Source organism: Anguilla anguilla, chromosome 2, assembly GCF_013347855.1.
Source record: "Anguilla anguilla isolate fAngAng1 chromosome 2, fAngAng1.pri, whole genome shotgun sequence".
In the NCBI taxonomy this organism is placed as follows: domain Eukaryota; kingdom Metazoa; phylum Chordata; class Actinopteri; order Anguilliformes; family Anguillidae; genus Anguilla; species Anguilla anguilla.
In genome coordinates, this window is record NC_049202.1 from 23,342,614 (window position 1) to 23,364,876 (window position 22,263).

The window sequence follows — 22,263 nt, forward strand, 5'->3', positions numbered from 1 at the left end:
GACATTTGGCTTGTTTCAGCTGGTGTAAAAATTTATTTCTCTTAACAGGACTATGAAGACCTTTAACATTATAGCTTATAATTTTTAGTGTGTCCATTACTTACAACATATAATTTGTACTTTGATCCCCTGGTACTGGAAGCTGGGGGAGAGATATGGGGGGCAGAGACGAACAGCCCACACATAGATCATGCATATTGTTATGTGGGTTATGAGGAGTGGAAGCAAATAATGTAACCAAAAGGAGTGGAATAAGCAAAAGTACTTACTACAGCTGTTCCAAAGTTTTTTAACTTCAACAAAAACAATAGGAATCCAGATAAAAAAGGAGATGGTAACCTTGTTGTTCTTATTTTTAATGCAGGATCCTCGGGGAACATAAGGATCAGAACAAGAAAAACACAACAACTATTAAGACTACAGCTAACTAACATTAGCAATAGAATGGTGGGACCTAGTCCCTAGCCACTAACAGCAAGCAGCAAAAGTGCACAGTCTAGATTGGGTTTGACTGTGCTTTGAGTGTGCTAAGATAAAGAAAAAGTGAGTTATGAAGTATTAGCCATTCAGGCTCCTGCAGGACCTAACACAAATATATAAAGTCAAACAGCTCCTCATGGTGAAATAGCCATCTTAATTACACACAAAATTACATTCAGTAGGAATGTTAATGATCTCCTATTAGAGTAACTACTAATGAGGTATATATAGTAAGAAAATAATAAAATAATAAAAATAACGGCCATAGAGTATTAAGAATTGTGGGCTCTCGCGGGAAACAAATATGTTCACTTAAGTGTGAAGCGTAATTTACCCCTATGATTATGTTTAACGCACCAAATTAAATTTCAATAGAAAATAAACAGGGAATAGCGATGTGTTAACAATATGTAAAAATATATTAGTTACACATCATAATCATCAGTTCTTTCTGTTATTGTCAATGAAAGTAAGGATATACTCAGTCTTCCGGCTCTGTAGATGGGATAACAGTCTTCTGGATATACTCCATGGCCTTTCTGGTATCTATAAACTCGTCGTCTTTGTGTGAAATCCGGAGTCTAGCTGGGAAGAGTAGACCGCAACGGACTCCTTTTTGTCCTCGTAGCGCCTTCCGTGTGTCCGTGAATTGGCAATGCTCTGTCTTTGGCAGTGCTGGGTGTAGTCGGGGAATATGGCAATCCGCTTCCCATTGTGAATCGGGGGGCTCTGTCCCAGGCCCCCATAAATTATTTTAGAGACTGCTTTATGGGAGCTGGATTCCGGGTGCTCATCAATACCGACTCGACTATGGCCCCGTCTCATTCTCCCCTCCATGTCCTCACATCGGTCTTTTAGAGTTAGGCCTACCACCTGGCTTTGAAGGCTGGTTACCGTGGCTTGTAGCGAAACCACCTCATCTGACCATGTTGATAATCCGCCTTTCATGTCTTGAATATCCGCCTTCATATGGTTGACTTCTGATCGGATTGCAGTCATATTTTTTGCGATTTCAGACCACACTGCTTGTAGTTCTGCTTTGAGGGCATCAACATCTTCCGCCAGTGCACTTTTAAGTTCCTCCCTAATAGTTTTAGACATCTCTCCTCTCAGGGAGGATAAGATGTATGCTTTAATTTCTTCAGCGGCCATATCTAAACTTTCGGTCCGGGTGGGCGAGGGGTGGTCCTAGCATACGCTGTCTCGTGGATCTTGCAGGCCGAGAAGCGCTACCACAGTATTTATATTTTTGGAGCTTTTCCGCCATTCAGATCGGTGCTACGCGCATAATTCTACTTATGGTGTCTTTATGGTGGTCTCAGTGAACTTTTAGGCTGGTCTTCATATTAAAGTAGCTGTTTTAATAAGAAAATATTGTAGATTCTGCAGGAGTTCTGAAAAAGACGTTTTACTCCATACCTTGCTCACTAGCGCCCCGTGCTGTCATTTTTAAACGGTTCATCTGATATGGATGAAAATACCCACAAATTAAAGCTGCAAGCAGCGTTGGGAGGGGTCCAAGCATTGGCACTATTGCGCCCCCTATGGAGAGATTTTAAAATGGTTTTGTCCTCATGATCATATACCTTCACCCAACATATCTACTGAATATCATGATTATTGTACAAAATATTGATGAGATTTTGTCAGATTACTTAGTTGCGTCGCCATGGATGTGTCCTGGCCACTTACCGTAAAGGCCTTTACTATGTTGTAACACTTAGATTGCATGTTGTAACACTTAGATGGCTCGGCGTGTATGTGGAGCTGCAGCGCTTCTGTGCCACAACTAAAAAAGGCGTCAGACTAGTGTTGTCATGATACCAAAATTTTGACTTTGATACCGGTACCAGGTTTAGCATCCCAATACTCGATACTGAAACGATACTTGAAACTTAAACGATACTGATTCAATACTCGGTACCTAACGATACTGAAATTACCTTAATAGATCAGAAACTGAATGTCCACAAGGGTTGACCTCATTTCTGAATTTACGGTTTATTTACAACCTTTAAGTTGAAGCCTGTTCAACATATTAATAAGCATAGGCCTATAGTGTTACAACACTAAACAATAGAAAAATATATTAAATATATTTCAAAATTAAACAATTGTAAACTTTAAACAGGTCTTTCACTTTTAAATAGATCTAAAGACAGGGTATTTTAATAACAATGCAGCATCTTTCTATAATAAAATATTTCCAAATTACAACACCTATCACTACTGAAGTGAACTGAGTCAAAGCTTGCGCTGTATCAACGAGGTGACTGGCTTGATTGCACAAGCGCACGTCACCTGACTTGGCTACCTTAGTTGCTACTGCCATCTAGTGCAGATACTACACCTTTCATCCTCTCAATCAGTAATGTGGGAGACACATTTCCCTGGCTTTTACATTTGACCTAAAAGTACCGAACATCGGAAAATTCTAATACCAAACCGTTAAAAAAAAAAAAAAAGTAATAATCTCTAAGATTTTAATTAAAATAAATGTCTGTTAAGTCACTATCTATTGCTGAATTAGGTAACACAATGGTGATTGAGCCTATTATTATATTAATTTATATTATTATTATTATTATTATTTATGATTAAAGAACTGGGTGTCTGTGGCGACATTCCCGGGAAAAAATCACAAGCGGCGCACAGTTAGGGACGCGTTTTCCATCACCCATCAGTGGTTGGTCCGCCAGAGAGGGTAGGCGGAGCTAACGCAACAGGCTTGCTCTTCAACTCACTTGTGTGTGAGCAGCGTACTGTTTTTTCCGGTGTCTGCTAGCATTACAATAACAGAGAAAGGGAGGGGGGGGTTATGGAACCCTAATATGTTTTTGTGTAACATGAGAGGTCATGTTATTTGTTGATGTAGATTTCGTATTACATTTGATGACAATGTAACGTTACTAAATTACATAGCTATTTGCACAGCTAACGCTAGCTACCGGACCATGTCAATAAAGGCAACATTAGTTTAGACAACGTTGCGCATAGTATCCATCTCTCATATCAGGTAACGTTGCGTTAGCTAGCTAGCTAATGTAATTAACACAATCTAATGTCAGCTAACAATTAGAAAAAATGCTAGCTAACACTACCGACCGGTACCGACCTCTCAAACCGTCTCTCGAATGCAATGCTACCTTGTTGCAACGTTGCAATGTAGCTAACTAAAAGGCCAGTTCAGATCAATGATTCGCAACAAGACTGGATGCAACTTGCAAAATTCCAAGACGTCTGATTGTAAACGTTCTAAAACTGCACTTGGCGATTTGACAAGGTGGGTCTTTTGATACCCCAGGCAACGGCTTCAGACGCCCTGCAACTAACCAGTTCGCAATTTTCTCTGCAACATTCTAAAACCGTTTCGTCTCATTGCGAGTCATTGATCTGAACTGGCCTTAACGTTACCGTTATTTACACTGCCCTCAAGTTGATCAATATATTGATTGGAATAAAGCCGAGGTATAGGTGGAGCAGAGACGGGACTGACTTCTGTGAAAAGATGTCAAGCCGGAGAAAACTAAATAAAAGAATACAGCAGTATGGATTAGCATTGTTATTATTTTATTACGCTTCCTCATGTTCCTTCAGCCTTGATGCCCTTTTTTGTTGAAATCTCCTTTGTTTTTGTTTTATTCTTCTTATTCTGATTGCTAATTTAACACCCAGCTCAGCTTTATTCTCAAACAGTTTAGCTAGCAAAACCAGAAACAACAAGGCAGTTGTTTCAAAAATATCACACAACAATCATTCACGAAAAAGACTGTTTATTGTGCATGAGAAACATACTTGCACAAGCCACAGCGAATCCTGCGAATTCTTCTCTGCAGTGTAAAGATGTTCATACCGGGCAAAAGGATAAATAACGTTTGTGGAAATTGATAATCACTAATTCTACCCCAGGTCTGCTCCAGCATTTTAACCCCGGCTCGGCAGTGTAAAGACAGCTTAAGTTAGCCTAATGTTAGACAATGAATGAGTACATAAGGTTACTTGTATAACAACCATTTTTTATTCAGTAAATAATAAGTGTAATAGTTGGCATGGCCCAGGTGCCAACTGACTGACGTCACAAAGGCGACACTGGTTGGATCCGGTTGGATCTATGGGAAGTGAGGTCCAAAAACACACCTGCAATTACCGCTTCTCTCCATTGGTACCGCCAAAGAGAACGAAATGGAAATCTTCGAGATTGTAACTTTAAGTACCGAATAAGTGCTGAAGTTTCGGTATACCATGCAACACTACGTCAGACACATATTCCAATCCATTGCTCAGCTTAGCAGAGAATGCACATTTCAGAGCGCCTCAGAGACAGATAGAATAATAATGTATATTTCAAATAATAAATACGACATTGAAAAAAACTAAACAAAAAACGAAATATCAACTCCTCCCCTCACTGACAAAAAACTAGACCCGACGGTGTCGGATTACTTAGTTGCGTCGCCATGGATGTCTTCTAGCCGCTTGCCGTAAAGGAGTTTACTAGATGTCGTAACACTTTAGATTTGGAGCTACAGCTCTTCCGCACCCCAACTAATAAAAAAGTCCAAATGGCGGGCAAACAGTATGGTGGACATAGGTGCTCCCAATGGCAAAGTTGTAGAGCACATTCAGATGCATCGGTCGATGAAGTTTTGTGTTGATCTGACTTACGGTGTGGGAGTTATGACCCTTTGTTATAGCGCCACCATCTGGCCGACATAGCTGATCTTTAGTGCCTAGTGTAGTGGGGGACCATAGGACCCCACCTACCAAATTTGGTTGCTATAGGACTTATGGCTGCTGAGCCTCAGACACTTTTATCGGAGAAAAATAATAATAATAATAATAATAATCATTATACAATCAGATACAATAGGGTTCCACCAGCTTCGCTGCTTGGACCCCTAATAATAATAATAATCCTAACAGATACAATAGGGTTCCACCAGCTTTGCTGCTTTGGACCCCTTATAATAATAATAATAATCCTAACAGATACAATAGGGTTCCACCAGCTTCGCTGCTTGGACCCCTAATAATAATAATAATCCAAACAGATGCAATAGGGTTCCACCAGCTTCGCTGCTTGGACCCCTAATAATCCTAACAGATACAATAGGGTTCCACCAGCTTCGCTGCTTGGACCCCTAATAATCCTAACAGATACAATAGGGTTCCACCAGCTTCGCTGTTTGGACCCCTAATAATAATCCAAACAGATACAATAGGGTTCCACTAGCTTCACTGCTTGGACGGTCTGCACTTCAACCTCATTGTATCCTTTCAAACTCAAAGTGCTGGAGTACAGAACCAAAATAACAAAAAATGTGTCACTGTCCAATTAATTATGGTGCTCATTATATATATATATATATATATATATATATATATATATATATGTTAGGGTTGGGCCAATGTAAGAATTTTCAAACCGGTTTGATATTAAGCCAAATACCGGACTGGACCGATAATTCCGAATTTCACCACTAGGCGTCGCACGTGACTCAGCCGCTCCCGAGTGGAACATAATGAGAGCACGAATGAAAGTGTAGCGGCTTTACCGTCGTCAAGCAAAACTCTGGTTGGTAGTCTAGTACTATTTGCACCGTTGTTAAGCAAAAACCCCCATTAATTCTATGAAAACAATGATTCTATCGAGAACAAATAGTTCCTTCTCATTTTATACCATTCAATTAGCACCAATTTTGTCATTACATTATTTAATAAAACTGCATGAAACCATAAGTCAATCAAATTAATCTCCCTAGCACTGTCTTGCTTTTTAAATGGTGTGGTCGCACAGTGTAGACATAACGTCTTTCTAAGACCCTCAGAAACGGGTTTTGAATGTCAGCTAGCTTTATGATAGATTCGCGTCACGTAGCCAACATTAAAATTCTTGGTTTTAGGTCAGAATGATCTCACGGCATGCTTGTTATCCCGGCTAGCTAGCTAGCTAACTATTGAATTGTATTCTAAACAGCGGTTACTATAAACGCAATCGTTCACAAACATACGGATGAAAATGCGTCTGTAGCCGTGAGTTAAATGCGTTAGGCTACGCCTATTCTACTGTCCAAATAAGGGATGATTCCGATTTGTAAAGCTAGCAACAGTAACTAGAAATGTGATTCAACGTTGCCATCAATTGTGAAACTGGACATTGAAAAGGGGAGGGGATGTAACAACAATTAAAAAGCGAAAGAATAATGTTGCTATTTAAACTGCTTTAGAATGCTGGATTTTGTAGCGCATTGATTTTCTGTTAAAAGATCGAGGTGTTCCTTTACTGAGAAATAATGCCCACCCTTGGACCACTCAGAATCGAGTATTCAGCCAAGCCGTTGTATAATGAAATTTGATCTCCTTGTTGCCGGCCTCGGCACTAAATTGCGCACAGCCTGTCAATGTTTTTTTTTTTTTTTTTGCACTCAGACACTAGTGGCTCCGTTTATAAACAAACATAATATTACCTTAATCACGTTGTCGCATTGCTTATGACTAATGCAATACAAGTTAGATTTAGCACCATCGGCACAGGTTGCTGATGTAGTCTACTTTTTAATTTGCCAGAAAGTCTCATAATGACAGTGAGTACAGTCGGTTTGCATAAAATCAAACCGGTTTAAGCTCATACATCGGACCGGACCGGCAAAACGGGAAACCGACCCAACATTAATATATGTACATATCTACTCTCAACAAGCCCTAAAGTTTTGTATGGACAGTTTTCCTTTCTGTTTCTTTTTTACTCATTATGTGTAATACAATATATATTTCTATCCTTCACCTTATCTGTTTCCACAATCTTGGGGGAGGCGAAAAACTGTGTATGTGACAAATAATTATTATGACCTTAATACAAATAATATTATTATTACTGCACTATAATATGACAGTTCTGTGTGTATGTGTGTGCTTTTTCGGATATGTGCTATGCACCTTTCGTCACATCCCTTCCAAATTGACCATTAATACTGCTTGGAGGTCTGCCCTTTGCACAGGATATTTTTAAGGGGTGGGGCCACAGGGTCGAGAGGGATCAGGGGAGGCTGCGGGTGAAATCAATGGAGAGCGCTGGGGTACAGGGGCAAACGTCTCAGGGGTCAGGGGAGGGTCAAGGAAAAAGGTTGCAACGCCCAAAGGGCGCTTTGTTCTAGTTTTTGTAAAAGGCAGGCAGTGTGCCCTCACTTCTGAATTCAGAAACCATACAGGGTTAGAAATAGAGGTAGGATCAAGGTACGGGATGTGCGATGGCGAGAAGTCAAACCTCTGGTCAAATGAGGGGATTGCTATATATGGGGGTCAATTTTGGCTGCTCTGTGGACAGCACCGCACGGTTTCCCTTTGTTACTGTTTCGCAGGGTGAGTTTGAATAACTTGTGTATTTCTAACTCTGCGACTGTGTCCTTCCGCAAGAATGTATTGTTCTCTCCATCCATGGGGAGTTCAATACATTCGCTTAATACTTGCAGATGTTTCCTTGGTGGGGAAATGAATATATTCTATAAACCACAATGTTAAAATTAGGGACCTCTGGTGCTAGAGAAAACCACAATTTCTAGTAAAGGCACTGGGAAGTGGTATTGACTTTAGTCATGTAATTTACTACATCGATTCCCATATTATTTGTTCCAAAAGTTTTGCAGTTCCCTGACTGTGCCCCAGTCTCATAGCTAGTGCTTCTGAGTGCTTTATTGAGATAAAATGGCTGTCGGTATGGTACCACGGCACCATGGTGTCGATGCTCTTTTAATTAATCTCTTGCTTTTTGTCTCATGCTCCCCCTTTTCTTTCCCTGTTCTCTCTTCCATTTTCTTTTTCTATTTCATCCTCTCTGTTTCATCCTCCATTAATTTCCCCTCTGTTCTGCTCATTTCTTTCTTCCTCTGTTTCTCTCACTCCATCACATCTGCCTCTTCTTCCTTCCATGTTGCTCTAATTCCTCCCTTCCTCTGTGTCATCCCCTGATCTGCCTCTCCTCTATACTTTCTCCAATTATTTCCCTCTTTTTCACTCTTCTCATTTCTGCCACTCTAAATCCTTCCTTCCCTCTCTCTGTCCCTCTCTCCCACTCTGTTTCTCACTCTCTTTTTCTCTCTGTCCCTCCCTTCCCCACTCTCTCGATCTCTCTCTCCCCCCTCTCTCCCTCCCCCTCATTCTCTTTCCATCGCTCACCCTCTCTCTCTGTCCTTCCTCTCTGTCCCTCGCTCCTCTCTGTTCTTCCCTCCCCTTTCTCTGTCCCTCCTCCCTCTGTCCCTTCTCTCTCTCTCTGCCTCCCCCCCCCCCCCCCACCATCTCCAGGTCCAGACTGCTCCCTCTCAGTTCCGTCCAGTGAGTCCTTCTGGGTCCTCCCCAGTGTGAAGCCCTTTAGTCCCTCTGTGGGCCGGGCATCCCATAAGGCCGTGGTGCAGGGCACTCTTATGTGGGTGATCGGAGGCTACACCTTCAACTACAGTTCCTTCCAGATGGTGCTAAAGTGAGTGTGTATCAGGGCTCCGAACCTCCAATAATGCACACTCATTTCATTCTTCTTTAGGCTACCCCACACCTGGCTCACTATAAAAGCAGTGTATGCCTTGAGTATAGTGTTCGTAATTGTATTTGTGGCAGATGATTTTTACAGGCTCTTTAATCTTTTGAATGTAAGAATTTATAAACCAGTTCTTCAAAATAACTTGATAATTTCTCTTACTGAATTACTTGTTATTTTCAGAAGTTCTATATGTTTTTTGTTTTAAAAACCAATCATCTGTTCATTCATCTGTGTAAAGGTTGAATAATTTTTCAACATTTGTTTCCACAAAACGTCTATAGCACCTGTAGCTGCTCAGATTCAGCACCTTCCTCAAGGGTAGATGTCTGTGCTTGAAAATGCTTATAAATTAGGGTGTGGCTTTGTACCTGAAGGGTTGAGGAATCTGGAGAGGGGTCTCTATGGTTTATTTATATTATGTTGTCATGACGCCGCCCATCGCAATCTGCACCGCAACAGAACAAACAAAAAACAAAGAGTCTCCAAATGGACATAAAATGTGTAAAATGTGTCAGTTGATTATTATTCACTGACTAATTAAGCTGTGCCATTATTACGCCATATTTACATACATATCTATATATATATATATAGACTCACACACACATATATATATATATATATATAGACTCTCTCACACACACACATATATATATATATATATATATATACACACACACACTGATCAGCCACAACATTAAAACCACCTGCCTAATATTGTGTAGGTCCCCCTCATGCCGCCAAAACAGCTCTGAACCGTCAAAAGTTTTTAAAATCATGTGGAAATAATTCACCCTCTAACAATATCTTAGCTTTTTATAGCCCTGTAGCAACTAACAATGTAATAAACTACCAATAGTGTAATAACTCCCAATAATGTAATCCATTTCAAATTTTTTATGTAATAAAAACCAATAATGTAATAAGTAGTAGTAGTAGTGTACTTTATTGATCCCCAGGGGGAATTTGCACTGTTGCAGCATCAAAGACAACAAAGTAACACAATCAGATACAAATTTACAGTAGATACAAAATATCAGATACAAATATACAGTAGATACTGATATATATAGAAATCCAAATATACCAGAGGACACCTTCAGAGGTGGAGTCCATGCCTCGACGGCTCAGGGCTGCGTTTCCCAGAGTCTCCTTAGCGCTACGTGCATCGTAAGGTATACCTTAAGCTCTTCCTTTAGGTCTCGAGCTGTTTCCCAGCGTCTCCTTAGCTAAGGTATACCTTAATTAAGGTATACCTTTAAAAGGGTGGTCTGAGGCACTCGTAAGCTGTCCCTTAGCGCTGCGCTCCGGTAATCCTGTCACAGTTTTGCCTTATTATGCCAACATTTTGCTTTTCAAATCGACAGTTGTACTACAGTGCGCATCTAGTAGCACATCGGCATGCGAAAATGAGTTTAATATTAACTTTACGAAAAGTAATTATCCAATCAACGTGTCTGTGCATAGCACGTCGTGAGAATGTTGTCGTTTTACCTGTCTATCCCCATCATGATGGTAATTAAGTATAGGGCCTATCCATGATAATAATCCAATTTGTGAAAAGAAAAAAAAAAGTTTTTTTTTAATTTATACGTAGTGGCGCTAACTTAGGATATGGCTTTTCTGACTGCATACCCTGTAGAAATTAGTTCGTTTGTGTGTGAGTCAATGATCACACTGACTTGGAACAAACCGCCGGTTTATTAAAAATATAAAACCTGTGTGTGCAAAAACAACGTTGAGTGAGTCTACTTGCATGACCGAACTAGAGCACGTTGATTGGCCTAGCCATAAACACACATACAGGTACAGTGGCTCATAATGGACAAACATAGCCAAATGATCTACATCCCCTTCCGTTAGCTCACACCTATATAAAACAAAATAGCACTGGGTAAATATCAACATTACGGAACATTTTTCTTACCATGTTGTTTTACGATTTTCGGTAAACAACCCAATAATGATATTCTTGGTTAAATTTAAGATTATCCAACAGCAAATTAAGGTGGATGAACAAATCACTTTAACAGGTAGACCTATTCATAAGGCACCCTGTATATAATTCATCATGATCAATTTCCACAGACGCGCTTTTGCCTTTCATCTACGATCATTTTTGCATTGCAGAGAAAAGTTCGCGGGAATCAGTGCAGTGCAGTGATATGCTGCTACAGTTGCCTATATATTGTGTGACAAAAACAAATTAACATTAGACCTTTGTTTCAATAAGAACAAAATAATTCACCCATATGTAGCCTATATCCTTTTCCCTGGGCTTCCACGAAGTCCCAGACTGTGGCTTATATGTCCCGATTGATGCTTTTTATTTTATCCTTTGTAGCCTATATGTACGTATTTATTGAAACTATCACAAGGTCTCGTCTTAACGGACTCTTAAAGAGATTAGCAGATGATCTCTAGTAGGCATAGCTTCCTCTTCTGCAATATTAGATTGATGTAAAATACTTATCACAACACGTGTAATATTAAAACGTCATTCACAAGCCTTTACAAGTGAGACAATCGATTCGCTTGGCATCGATTGATAAACTTTTCAGCACCACAGTGAAGGCCAGCTCCAACTTACGATGTACCTTTAAGTTGTCCCTTAACAGTTGCCTTAAGGTATAGTCTGGGAAACACTCGTAAAAAAGCGGTTTCCCTTAAGAAGGTATACCTTAAGAACCTTCGTAAAACGTTAAGGTACATCGAAACTCGGAAACGCAGCCCAGAGCTGTTTTGGCGGCACTAGGGGGACCTATACAATATTAGGTCGGTAGTTTTAATGTTATGACTGATCTTTGTATATACAGTGGGCTCCAGAATTATTGGCACCCTTAATAAAAATGAAGAAAAAAGGCTGCATTTCATAAATAGGACGGAGTGTGGCACAGTGGGTAAGGAAGTGCGCTTGTAACCGAAAGGTCGCAGGTTCGATTCCCGGGTAAGGACACTGCCGTTGTACCCTTGAGCAAGGTACTTAACCTGCATTGCTTCAGTATATATCCAGCTGTATAAATGGATACAATGTAAAATGCAATGTAAAAGTTGTGTAAGTCGCTCTGGATAAGAGCGTCTGCTAAATGCCTGTAATGTAATGTAATGTAATGTAATGTAAATGACACAGATAATAATCTATATCTTATGCTGAAACATATGGGGAAACTTTATACTTTTATTTCAATACATTTACTCTCATGCTTCAATGTTTTTTTATTAAGTAATCTAATTTTTTCTGAAAACCATAATTATTGGCACCCTAACAATTATTGTAAATAAAATCAAACAAAATTAAATTGGCAATACAATTTTACTTCATGTAGTTCATCTCAGTCTAAAGGAACTATATTGTGTCATTCTATCACTTCCAGTTTCACTAGAGAATAAAAATGAGGTAACAAGCACACAAAATCCCTTTGTCATCCATCAGCATGGGAAAAGCCAAATGACTGTCAATTCAGAAGAGACTGATGGTAATTTACCGTCAGAAATCTGGTAATGGGTACAAAAAAAGACAAACGGTTAAACATACCACTTAGCACTGTAAGGGCAATAATAAAAAGGTGTAAAACATATGGAATGGTTGCAAATTTGGCAGGAAGAGGAAGCAAGTGCATGGTGTCCCCACGGACGGTGAGGAAGATGATGAGGGAGGCCATTAATAACCCAAGGATCACTGTTTAAGAATTGCAGAGATTGGTTTGTTTCTTGGGGTCAACAAGTCTAAAAAAGAACATAAAATAGCACCTCCATACCAATTAACTCTTTGGAAGGGTGGCACAAAGACAACCATTACTGAGCACAATAAACAAAACTAAGAATCTGGACCTTGCCAAACCTCATTGGAATTATGACTGGAAGAGAATGCTATTGTCAGATGAGACCAAAATTGAACGTTTAGGCCATACACACCATCGACATGTTTGGTGGCAAAAGAGGAATGCATACAGGAGAAGCACCTCAAACCTACTGTCAAATATGGAGGTGGGTCATTGATATTTTGAAGATGTTTTGCTGGCAGTGGTCCCAGGGCACTATTTTAGATCAATGGCACAATGAATTCAACAAAGTACCAGGAAATTCTGGCAGAAAATTTAGTTTTCTCTGCTAAGAAGCTAAGACTTGGTCATACGTAGATTGTCCAGCAGGACAATGACTCCAAGCATACATCAAAATCTAAATGGAAAAACGCTTAAGTGAAATCAACATCCATGTTTTCCAATGGCCATCTCAGTCTCCAGACTGAAATTCCATCAAAAACCTGTACTGGTGGGGTGGGGGGGGGGGGGGGGGTTCCATAAGCACAAACCTAAAGATATCAATGATTCTGAAAAGTTCTACATGGAGCAGTGGTCAAAAATCCCTCCAATTGTGTTCTCTAACCTTATCACAAATTATAGGAAAAGACTCATGGCTGTCATCATTGCCAGGGGTGTTTTCACAAAGTATTAAACCAGGGGTGCCAATAATTGTGGAAATATTTTTTTTATTTAAAAAAATTTAAGACTTTGGTTGATTCCAATGAATTGTTAATCAAGCACACTAGTTTACACATGTTGGAAAATAAAGCTTATGTCAATAACTGTATTATTTTTTAGTTTTTAGCATTTTTTGTACATGTTTATCAAGGATGCCAATAATTCTGGAGCCCACTGTGTATATATATATATATATATATACACATATATATGTGCACACACAACTGACTGCCCGGTGGCCTGTCCTCTTTTTCTTAGTTATGATCTGGAGAGCAGCACATGGAATGTGGTTCCCATCAACAGTGGACCCCTGCAGCGATATGGCCACTCCCTGGCTCTCTACCAGGTATTTAACACTTTAATAATACTCCCTGTGCCTCTGTCAAGCACTTTAGCAATGCCTGCTGGTCCTCTTTCACATATTTAACACCCTATAAATACTCATTAGTCAAGCATGTAACCCTGTTTGACTGTGCCTATAACATATTAAACTATAAAAATACTCCCTGGTCCTCTGTCTGGCATTTAGTAAATGCTCACTAGCAGGGCCGGCCCGACGCATTAAGCAAACTAAGTGCCTGCTTAGGGCCCCCGTGGCCACCAGAGGGACCCCAAGAGCGCTTGAAATGTCCCACAAGAGAGCTTGAAATGTTTTTTGTTTTTTTAAAATATATTATATTATGTCAATGGTAATCATACAAAAACGCAATATTATGTTAACGGGCTGGCTAGCTAATACTACTGGTTTAATCAATTCCTGCTGCCTCTGTCAGAGCTTCATGCGCACTGTAAAGGACGTTAACTGCATTTTGACGCAGGCACACTCAGTCAGACTAACGTTAGGTTACTCCTCTGCATCGATGGGAAAAGCAGAAAAACAGTAATGTCGCAAAAAAGGACATAGGCTATCCTTCTGGAGCAGAGAAAAGAAAGAAGAAGAAAACAGAAGCTAACGTTAGCTAGCTAGCTAGTTAACAACATAGCCTAGGTTGTCACGGTCAGAGGTGGGTAACCCGGCTTCAAAGAGTAAAAAGACTGACCATGTATTTGTTCCACCAACATGCACTAAACCAGCTGATCACAATAATTAGTTCTCCCATCATGCTGAAGAGTTATGCTAATTAGAATCAGCTGGTTTAGTGCATGGTGGTGGAGCAAATACATGGTCAGTCTTCTTACTCTTTGAAGCCGGGTTACCCACCTCTGGTCACGGTACAGGGTTTAGGACCCAGGCACAGAGTGGGGAAAAAACACGAAACTCAAAAATGTAGATACAAAAAGACTTTACTTACAAAAAACAGAACAAACAAAAGAGCCACGATGGGCAAAAACACAAACTCCAAAAATATCTAAGAAAACAGAAAACAAGAGGAACTCAAAAACATTGGCAGGGCAGAACACAGGCAGGCAGAGTACAAGGGTAGGTACATTTGGTCAGAAACAAACACAAGTCAGGAACGAGCACAAAGTCGGAAACAAACACAAGGAACCAGCACCCGAGTCAAGGAGACAAAGAACTTAAATAGACAGGGGTAACAAGACACAGGTGGGAACAATGATAGAATAATTGAAAGCAATAATACAATTAACAAGGGAACGAGCAGGACACAAAACAGAAGTGCCGCCATCTGGCGGCCCAACAAGGAAAAACAGAGACAGAAACACAGAACCATGACACTAGGTAGCATGTCTTGTCTTGTCTTAGGAAAGTTAACGTTTGATTAAACATCCCTAAATAGCCTTGACATCTTAATCCACCTAGTTGTATGTATAATAACAAGCTAGCTTACTAGCTGGCTAGAGAGTTGTGTACAAATTGCTTGCTGCTGAGTATAACAGTTTATGTTGGTAAAATAAACTCATTCTATTCCATCAACTATGTACTCATACTATATGTATGAGTAAGCAACACAGCTACAACTAATAAAAGTGATAATGGGTGTGTTAGATTTACAGTAGGTGAATGATCAAGCATTGCCAATAGTCAATAGTATTGGCGGTGCTGAGGCAGTGGGGGGCCCCCAAATCAAATTCTGCTTAGGACCCCATAAAGGCTTGGGCCGGCCCTGCTCACTGGCCGGTGGTGAAGATCTTTGAAGTATAAGATTGGCCAGTAGAAATGTCGTATAACTGATCTAAAATCTGTGGACTTATCTCAGTTCTGCAGAATTGCTTTGGGTATAACTGATCTCTGATCTGTGGTACTTCTCTGGTACAGTTGAGGCCGAAAGTTTACATACACCTAGGCTAAAGATATTCGCACATTTCATGTTACCATGCATTTCTTTTGGCGAGTCAATTATGGCATCTACTTTGTTCACATTAGAGGTAATTTTAAAACAATCGATTAGAGACAGATTCATTTCAGCTTTAATTCACTATATGAGAATTCCAGTGGGTCAAAAGTTTACATACACCAAGTTGATTGTCTCTTTAAACAGTTAGGAAGATTCCAGAAATTGATATAATGACATTTTAGAAGCTTCTGATTGGCCAATTGTAATAATTAGCAGTTAATTGAGAGTTAATTGGTACCTGTGGCTGTATTTAAGGGCCTACCTTTAGAGGCACTGCCTTTTTGCCCTTGATACCATGGGAAAATCCAAGAAACTGAGCCAAGACCTCAGAAAAAATATTGTGGACCTCCACAAGTCCAGTTCCTCCTTAGGAGCAATTTCCAAACAACTGAAGGTACCACGAGCATCTATACAAACAATTGTATGTAAATATAAAAATCTTGCGACCACACAGACACTGCATTGTTCAGGAAGGAGGCACAAATTAACTCCCAAGGCTGAATGAACTTTGGTCCGAAAGGTTTAGCTGAACCCAAAGATAACAACAAAGGAACTGGTGAAAGAGTTGGAGGCATCAGGTACAAAAGTATCTACATCCACCATTAAGAGTATCCTACATCACCATTGCCTGAAAGGCTGTTGTGCAAGGAAGAAGCCCCTACTCCAAGACCGGCATAAATAAGCCAGAATTAAGTTTTCCGGTGAAAACCAGGACAAAGACCTAGCCTTTTTGAGGGGTGTTCTTTGGTCAGATGAAACAGAAATTGGCCATAATGATCAGTGCTATGTATGGAGGAAAAAGGGTGAGGCTTTTAATTTGAAGAACACCATCCCAACTGTGAAGCATGGGGGTGACAGCATCACGTTGTGGGGGTGTTTTGCTGGAAAAGGAACTGGTGCACTTCAGAAAATAGGTTGCATCATGAGGAAGGAGGATCATCTAGAAATACTGAAGCAACACCTCAAGACATCAGCTAGAAAGTTAAAGCTTGGTCCCAACTAGGTTTTCCAGCAGGACAATGATCCTAAGCATACCTCCAAAGTTGTAACAAAATGGCTTAAAGACAACAAAGTAAAAGTATTGGAGTGGCCATCACAAAGCCTGAATCCCATAGCAAATTTGTAGACTGAACTGAAAAAGCGTGTCCAAGCAAGGAGGCCCACAATCCTGACTGAGTTACACCAGTTCTGTCAGGAAGAATGGGCTCCTTGCTTGGACATGCTTGAATGGTTTTATAAAGCAGAAACTTCCCCTTCTGCATCTGTGTCTCAACTGTTCAGTGTTAATTAGACTCTGACAGAGTACAGACAAGTCCAAGGGCCTGACTTTCTAAAAACTTTGGCATGTGCAGAACCTTTTAGCACACACAAAACCAACAACATGACCAGTGATTGGTCTTGGTATTTCTTTTGCACCAATCATTGGATGTGTTTTGCAGGTGATAAAAAGTTTTAAATTTGCTAAATGTCTTAGTGAATAGGACCCTTAATGTAAAGCCGCTGGTCTGCCTATCATGGGCCGGTCTTGGCCGAGCGCTGGCTAAATGCAGCTACAGGGATATCTCAGTGAAAATTCATCCCTTCATTTTGCGGTGCATGAGTGCGATCCGTCTGTTTTGGCAACGGGATGAAACACAAAGTGCTCCACTGTGATGATACTCTCCTATGGTGTAAAATGAATGACACACTGAGGATGTTATTACAGTAATTGAGTCACAGGGTTATTGTCTTAAGAAGGGTCAGGTAATTTGATTAACTCAATGACCTTGTGTGCCTTCTGGTGAATATATACTATTTTACCAATAAATCTCACTCCTGTCCTTATCAACGAATCTGCTGTAATGGTCCTCTTAATATCTACACTTATAGAGGGTATGCACATGACGTCACAGTCAGTGAAAGTCACTGCGGTTACACCCACTGAGTGTGGCAGAAAGACTACTGAGTGATAGCGTTAGCGTTCAGCTTGAATGCCGTGAAAACACAAAAAGCACATATAAAATGGGAAAGAGCTGTTGTGCAATTGACTGTACAAATAGATTCAACAAGAAATTGGAGCTATCTTTTTACAGACTGCCGAAAGCTAAAGAAAAGAGAAGCAAATGGATCGCTGCAATTCACAGAAACAACTGGAATTTGGGCACGAAACGTGGATTTGCGGTTGTCATTTTGTGTCAGGTATGTTGGATTTTTGGGTAAAATCATACCTTAAGTTCTGTAGGCTACTGTATTGACTACTCAATTAAATATTTAGCATCTTTCATTTATGGTGTCTTTGTAACTGTAAAGTAAAGTGACAGCATTTATTAAAAACATCCATGATGATGAGCCTTGTGTTCTACAAACAAAGGGGGGATGGTTAGATAGTATTAGCTAGCCAAGCATATAAATTATTAAGGTGTGATTTTAACCAAAAATTCAACATATCTGACACAAAATAACAACCGCAAATCCACGTTTCGGTGCCTGAATTCGAGTTGTTTCTGCGAATCGCAGCGATGCATCGCTTCTCTTTTCTTTAGCTTTCGGCAGTCTGTAAAAAGATAAATCTGATTTCTTGTTGAATGTCCATGGACCACTGGTTCTTTGGTAAGTTGTAAGGATCACTGTCCAGTCCAACTGCCTTTAATTTAAGCAGATAATTGTTTGTTTTACTCCCGGTTTGGCAGTTTCCTATACTAAAGGCAGCCATGTGGCCGCATGTTTTGCCACTGAGGGGGCGTATTCCGGTGGGAAAGTGACGTCAATGCATACCCTCTACTGGTATTTATAAATGTGCAGTTTAGAATTGAAGGCATTTATTAATTGATTTTTTTTAAGCTAATTGTTCAGTACAATGGAACAGGTTGTAAGAAAGCACTGTGAGTGTAATGCATTGTATCAAACTGTGTATTTGTGTGTGAATATGTCTGTATATTTGCGTGTGTTTTCTTCAGAGACAAACTTGTGGCTCGTTGCTGAGACACATTCACATGTCTTGGGGGGGGGAGGATTGCGTTATACAGTCTCTTGTAATCGGACCATATCTGTGAGTGGGGGCAGGTTGGGTACGTTCATAGTTTGGTGGTTTTGGCTGAACACGGCTGACGGAGGGGCCAGACAGCTGCCACGGTGTCAGCGTGTCAGCAGAACCTGAGAACCGGCGGGATGCCGAGTGGGCGTCGCCAGGGATTAGTGCTGCGGTCTGTGATGTCTGCAGCTTTATGTTTAAACTCAGACATGCAGGGAGACGTGTTGACACTTAGGGGGATCATGGCAACGTCCTGGGATTCTGTTCAAAACCCTGGAAATGCGGGGCAACTCTCACTGGTCTGCTGCCTTGCTCTAACACTAGATGGCAGTGTTGTGCTACTTATATTTGTAATGGTTTATGTGTTTTGTATGTGTGAGTGTGAGAGTATAAGAGCGTGTGTATTTACAAGTGTCTATGCGTGTTTAGGTGGGAGCATGTATGTTTGTGTGTGTGTATGTACGTGCGCGCATGTGTTTTCTTACTCTCCCACCTTATCTGTCTCTCTCACTCTCTCTCTCCCCCCTCCTCTGTCTCTCTGCAGGATGATGTGTACATGTTTGGAGGTAAGATGGAGGGTGGCGTGGGTAATGTGACAGATGAGCTGTGGGTGTTTAACCTGCCCAGCCGCTCGTGGTCGCAGCGCTCGCCCAACGTGCTGGCGCACGGCCAGATCTACGCCGTGGAGGGACACTCCGCCCACATCGTGGAGCTCGACAACGGGGATGTCGTCATGGTGGTCTTCTTCGGCTACTCGTCCATCTACAGCTACATCAGCAATGTGCAGGAGTACAACCTGAGTGAGTCTGTCTACCTGTTACACTGGAGCCTGGGCTGTTGTCAGTTTGAAACAACACTGTAACATAGCGTCACAGTGCTTTTTTTTGTTACACTGCTCCAGATTGCTTTTCGCCGGCCTTTTCCATGCAAACACTCCTCATTATCTGTAATACAATTTTTGTTTAAGAATTTTCCCTGTTCAAATGCTTTGGAATGGCCACTGAAGTGTTTTAGCTTCTGCAGGGTCCTTGTTCCCCTGCTGGCCAGCGGATGGCGCTGTGGTACAGGGCCTGTGTTCAGTGGGTCTGTGGGTTGGGACAGCCCAGAGATCGCTCAGGGTCTCAGCCAAATAAGAACAGGAACAAACAATGATCCGCACCCAGGGAGGAGCTATTTTTAAAAGATGGCGAATCTGAAGCAGCGCCCCCCACGGTCCCAGCTTTACACCCCTCTCCCCAGCACCCTCAGACTTGCGGCTTTAATGAACAGCCGTTTTCCGAGTGAAGAACATTGCTTGAACTGCTATAATCCCGCTCCCTCAGACCTCAGGCCTATGGGAGCACAGTAATGAACAGTTTCTGTCAGCGCCGAAATGATGCCAGTTTCTTTAACTCCTAAAGTATAAAAAGCATATCATACAGAGGCAGTCATTATAGCAGTTGTGTTACTGCTTTGTCTTAAGCAGGGTCAAGTGCCTTTATAAGTTCAGTGGCCTTGTGTACCTCCTTGCGAATGTGTTCTATTTCAACAATAAATCTCTTTTCTTCCCTGATTAATGAATGTGCTGTCATGGCCTTCTTAATATTTTCACTCATCTGCATTTATTAAGCTGTAGTTTGTACAAGAATGTATTTATTCATCTTATAAATTTTTTTACTGAAGTTTATCTCCAGTACAATGGAACGTGGATCCTCAGTGAGTTGCATACTGTTGCCTGTGGGTGGATCGGATGGATTTGTGTGTGCGCGCGTCTGTGTGCGTATGTGTGTGTGAATATGTATGTGTGTGTGCGTGTGCGTGTGTGTATGTGTGTGTGCGCGCGTGTGCATGTGCGTGTGCATGCATACTCTCCTCAGGGACGAACATGTGGCTGGTTCCGGAGACGAACGGTGCCAGCGCCCAGGGCGGGTACGGTCACAGCAGTGTGTACGACCACGTGACCAGGTCTGTGTACGTGCATGGGGGCTACAAGGCCCTGCCGGGGAGCAAGTACGGCCTGGTGGACGACCTGTACCGCTACGAGGTGCGCTCGCGCACATGGTGAGTCCTGAGGGGCCCTCGAGCTGAGCCATGGGGTCACGGGGTGTCGTTCATCACGGACATGCGCAGTCCAGCGGTGTCCATAGCAACAGATGCTAGGCCTGTTATGGCTGCTGATTCCCTGCTCCATTTACATCACCCATTAAAACTGCCCCTCCTACTTGCCCGCTTGCATTAATTGTGTGAGAAAGACTGAATAAGTATGGGTGTAAAGTGCGAGATTGTGTGTGTGGGTGTGTGTGTGTGTGCTGCATCTGTCTAGTGTGTGTATGCATGTGTATGTGATAATGAAAAAGCGTCTGTGTGTAACTGCATAAGTGTGTGTGTGTGCATGTGTATATGATAATGAAAAAGCGTCTGTGTGTAACTGCATAAGAGTGTGTGTGTGTGTGAATGTGTATGTGATAATGAAAAAGCGTCTGTGTGTAACTGCATAAGAGTGTGTGTGTGCGCATGTGTATGTGATAAGGAAAAAGCATCTGTGTAACTGCGTAAGAGTGTGTGTGTGGATGTGTATATGATAATGAAAAAGCATCTGTGTAACTGCATAAGTGTGTGTGTGTGCATGTGTATATGATAATGAAAAAGCGTCTGTGTGTAACTGCATAAGAGTGTGTGTGTGTGCATGTGTATGTGATAAGGAAAAAGCGTCTGTACGTAACTGCGTAAGAGTGTATGTGTGTGTGCATGTGTATGTGATAATGAAAAAGCGTCTGTGTGTAACTGCGTAAGAGTGTGTGTGCATGTGTATGTGATAAGGAAAAAGCGTCTGTGTGTAACTGCGTAAGAGTGTGTGTGCATGTGTATGTGATAAGGAAAAAGCGTCTGTGTGTAACTGCATAAGAGTGTGTGTGTGTGCATGTGTATGTGATAAGGAAAAAGCATCTGTGTGTAACTGCATAAGAATATGTGTGTGTGCATGTGTATGTGATAAGGAAAAAGCGTCTGTGTGTAACTGCATAAGAGTGTGTGTGTGTGTGCATGTGTATGTGATAAGGAAAAAGCGTCTGTGTGTAACTGCGTAAGAGTGTGTGTGTGTGGATGTGTATATGATAATGAAAAAGCATCTGTGTGTAACTGCATAAGTGTGTGTATGTGCATGTATATATGATAATGAAAAAGCATCTGTGTGTAACTGCATAAGTGTTTGTGTGTGCATGTGTATATGATAATGAAAAAGCGTCTGTGTGTAACTGCATAAGAGTGTGTGTGTGTGCATGTGTATGTGATAATGAAAAAGCGTCTGTGTGTAACTGCGTAAGAGTGTGTGTGTGTGCATGTGTATGTGATAAGGAAAAAGCGTCTGTGTGTAACTGCATAAGAGTGTGTGTGTGTGTGTGCATGTGTATGTGATAAGGAAAAAGCGTCTGTGTGTAACTGCGTAAGAGTGTGTGTGTGTGTGCATGTGTATGTGATAAGGAAAAA

The 22,263-nt window shown here is 41.2% G+C and overlaps 1 protein-coding gene across 3 annotated transcripts in view; it reads left to right on the forward strand.

Annotated features, from left to right (window-relative positions):
* atrnl1b (attractin-like 1b) overlaps positions 1-22,263 on the forward strand; it is a 252,548-nt gene that overhangs the window by 88,248 nt on the left and 142,037 nt on the right. For all 3 annotated transcript variants that reach the window (XM_035404118.1, XM_035404116.1, XM_035404117.1), the window contains exons 6-9: positions 8,779-8,953; positions 13,750-13,837; positions 19,343-19,598; positions 20,655-20,838. In XM_035404118.1, coding sequence (XP_035260009.1) covers positions 8,779-8,953; positions 13,750-13,837; positions 19,343-19,598; positions 20,655-20,838 — 703 coding nt within the window. The remainder of the gene's footprint in view (positions 1-8,778; positions 8,954-13,749; positions 13,838-19,342; positions 19,599-20,654; positions 20,839-22,263) is intronic.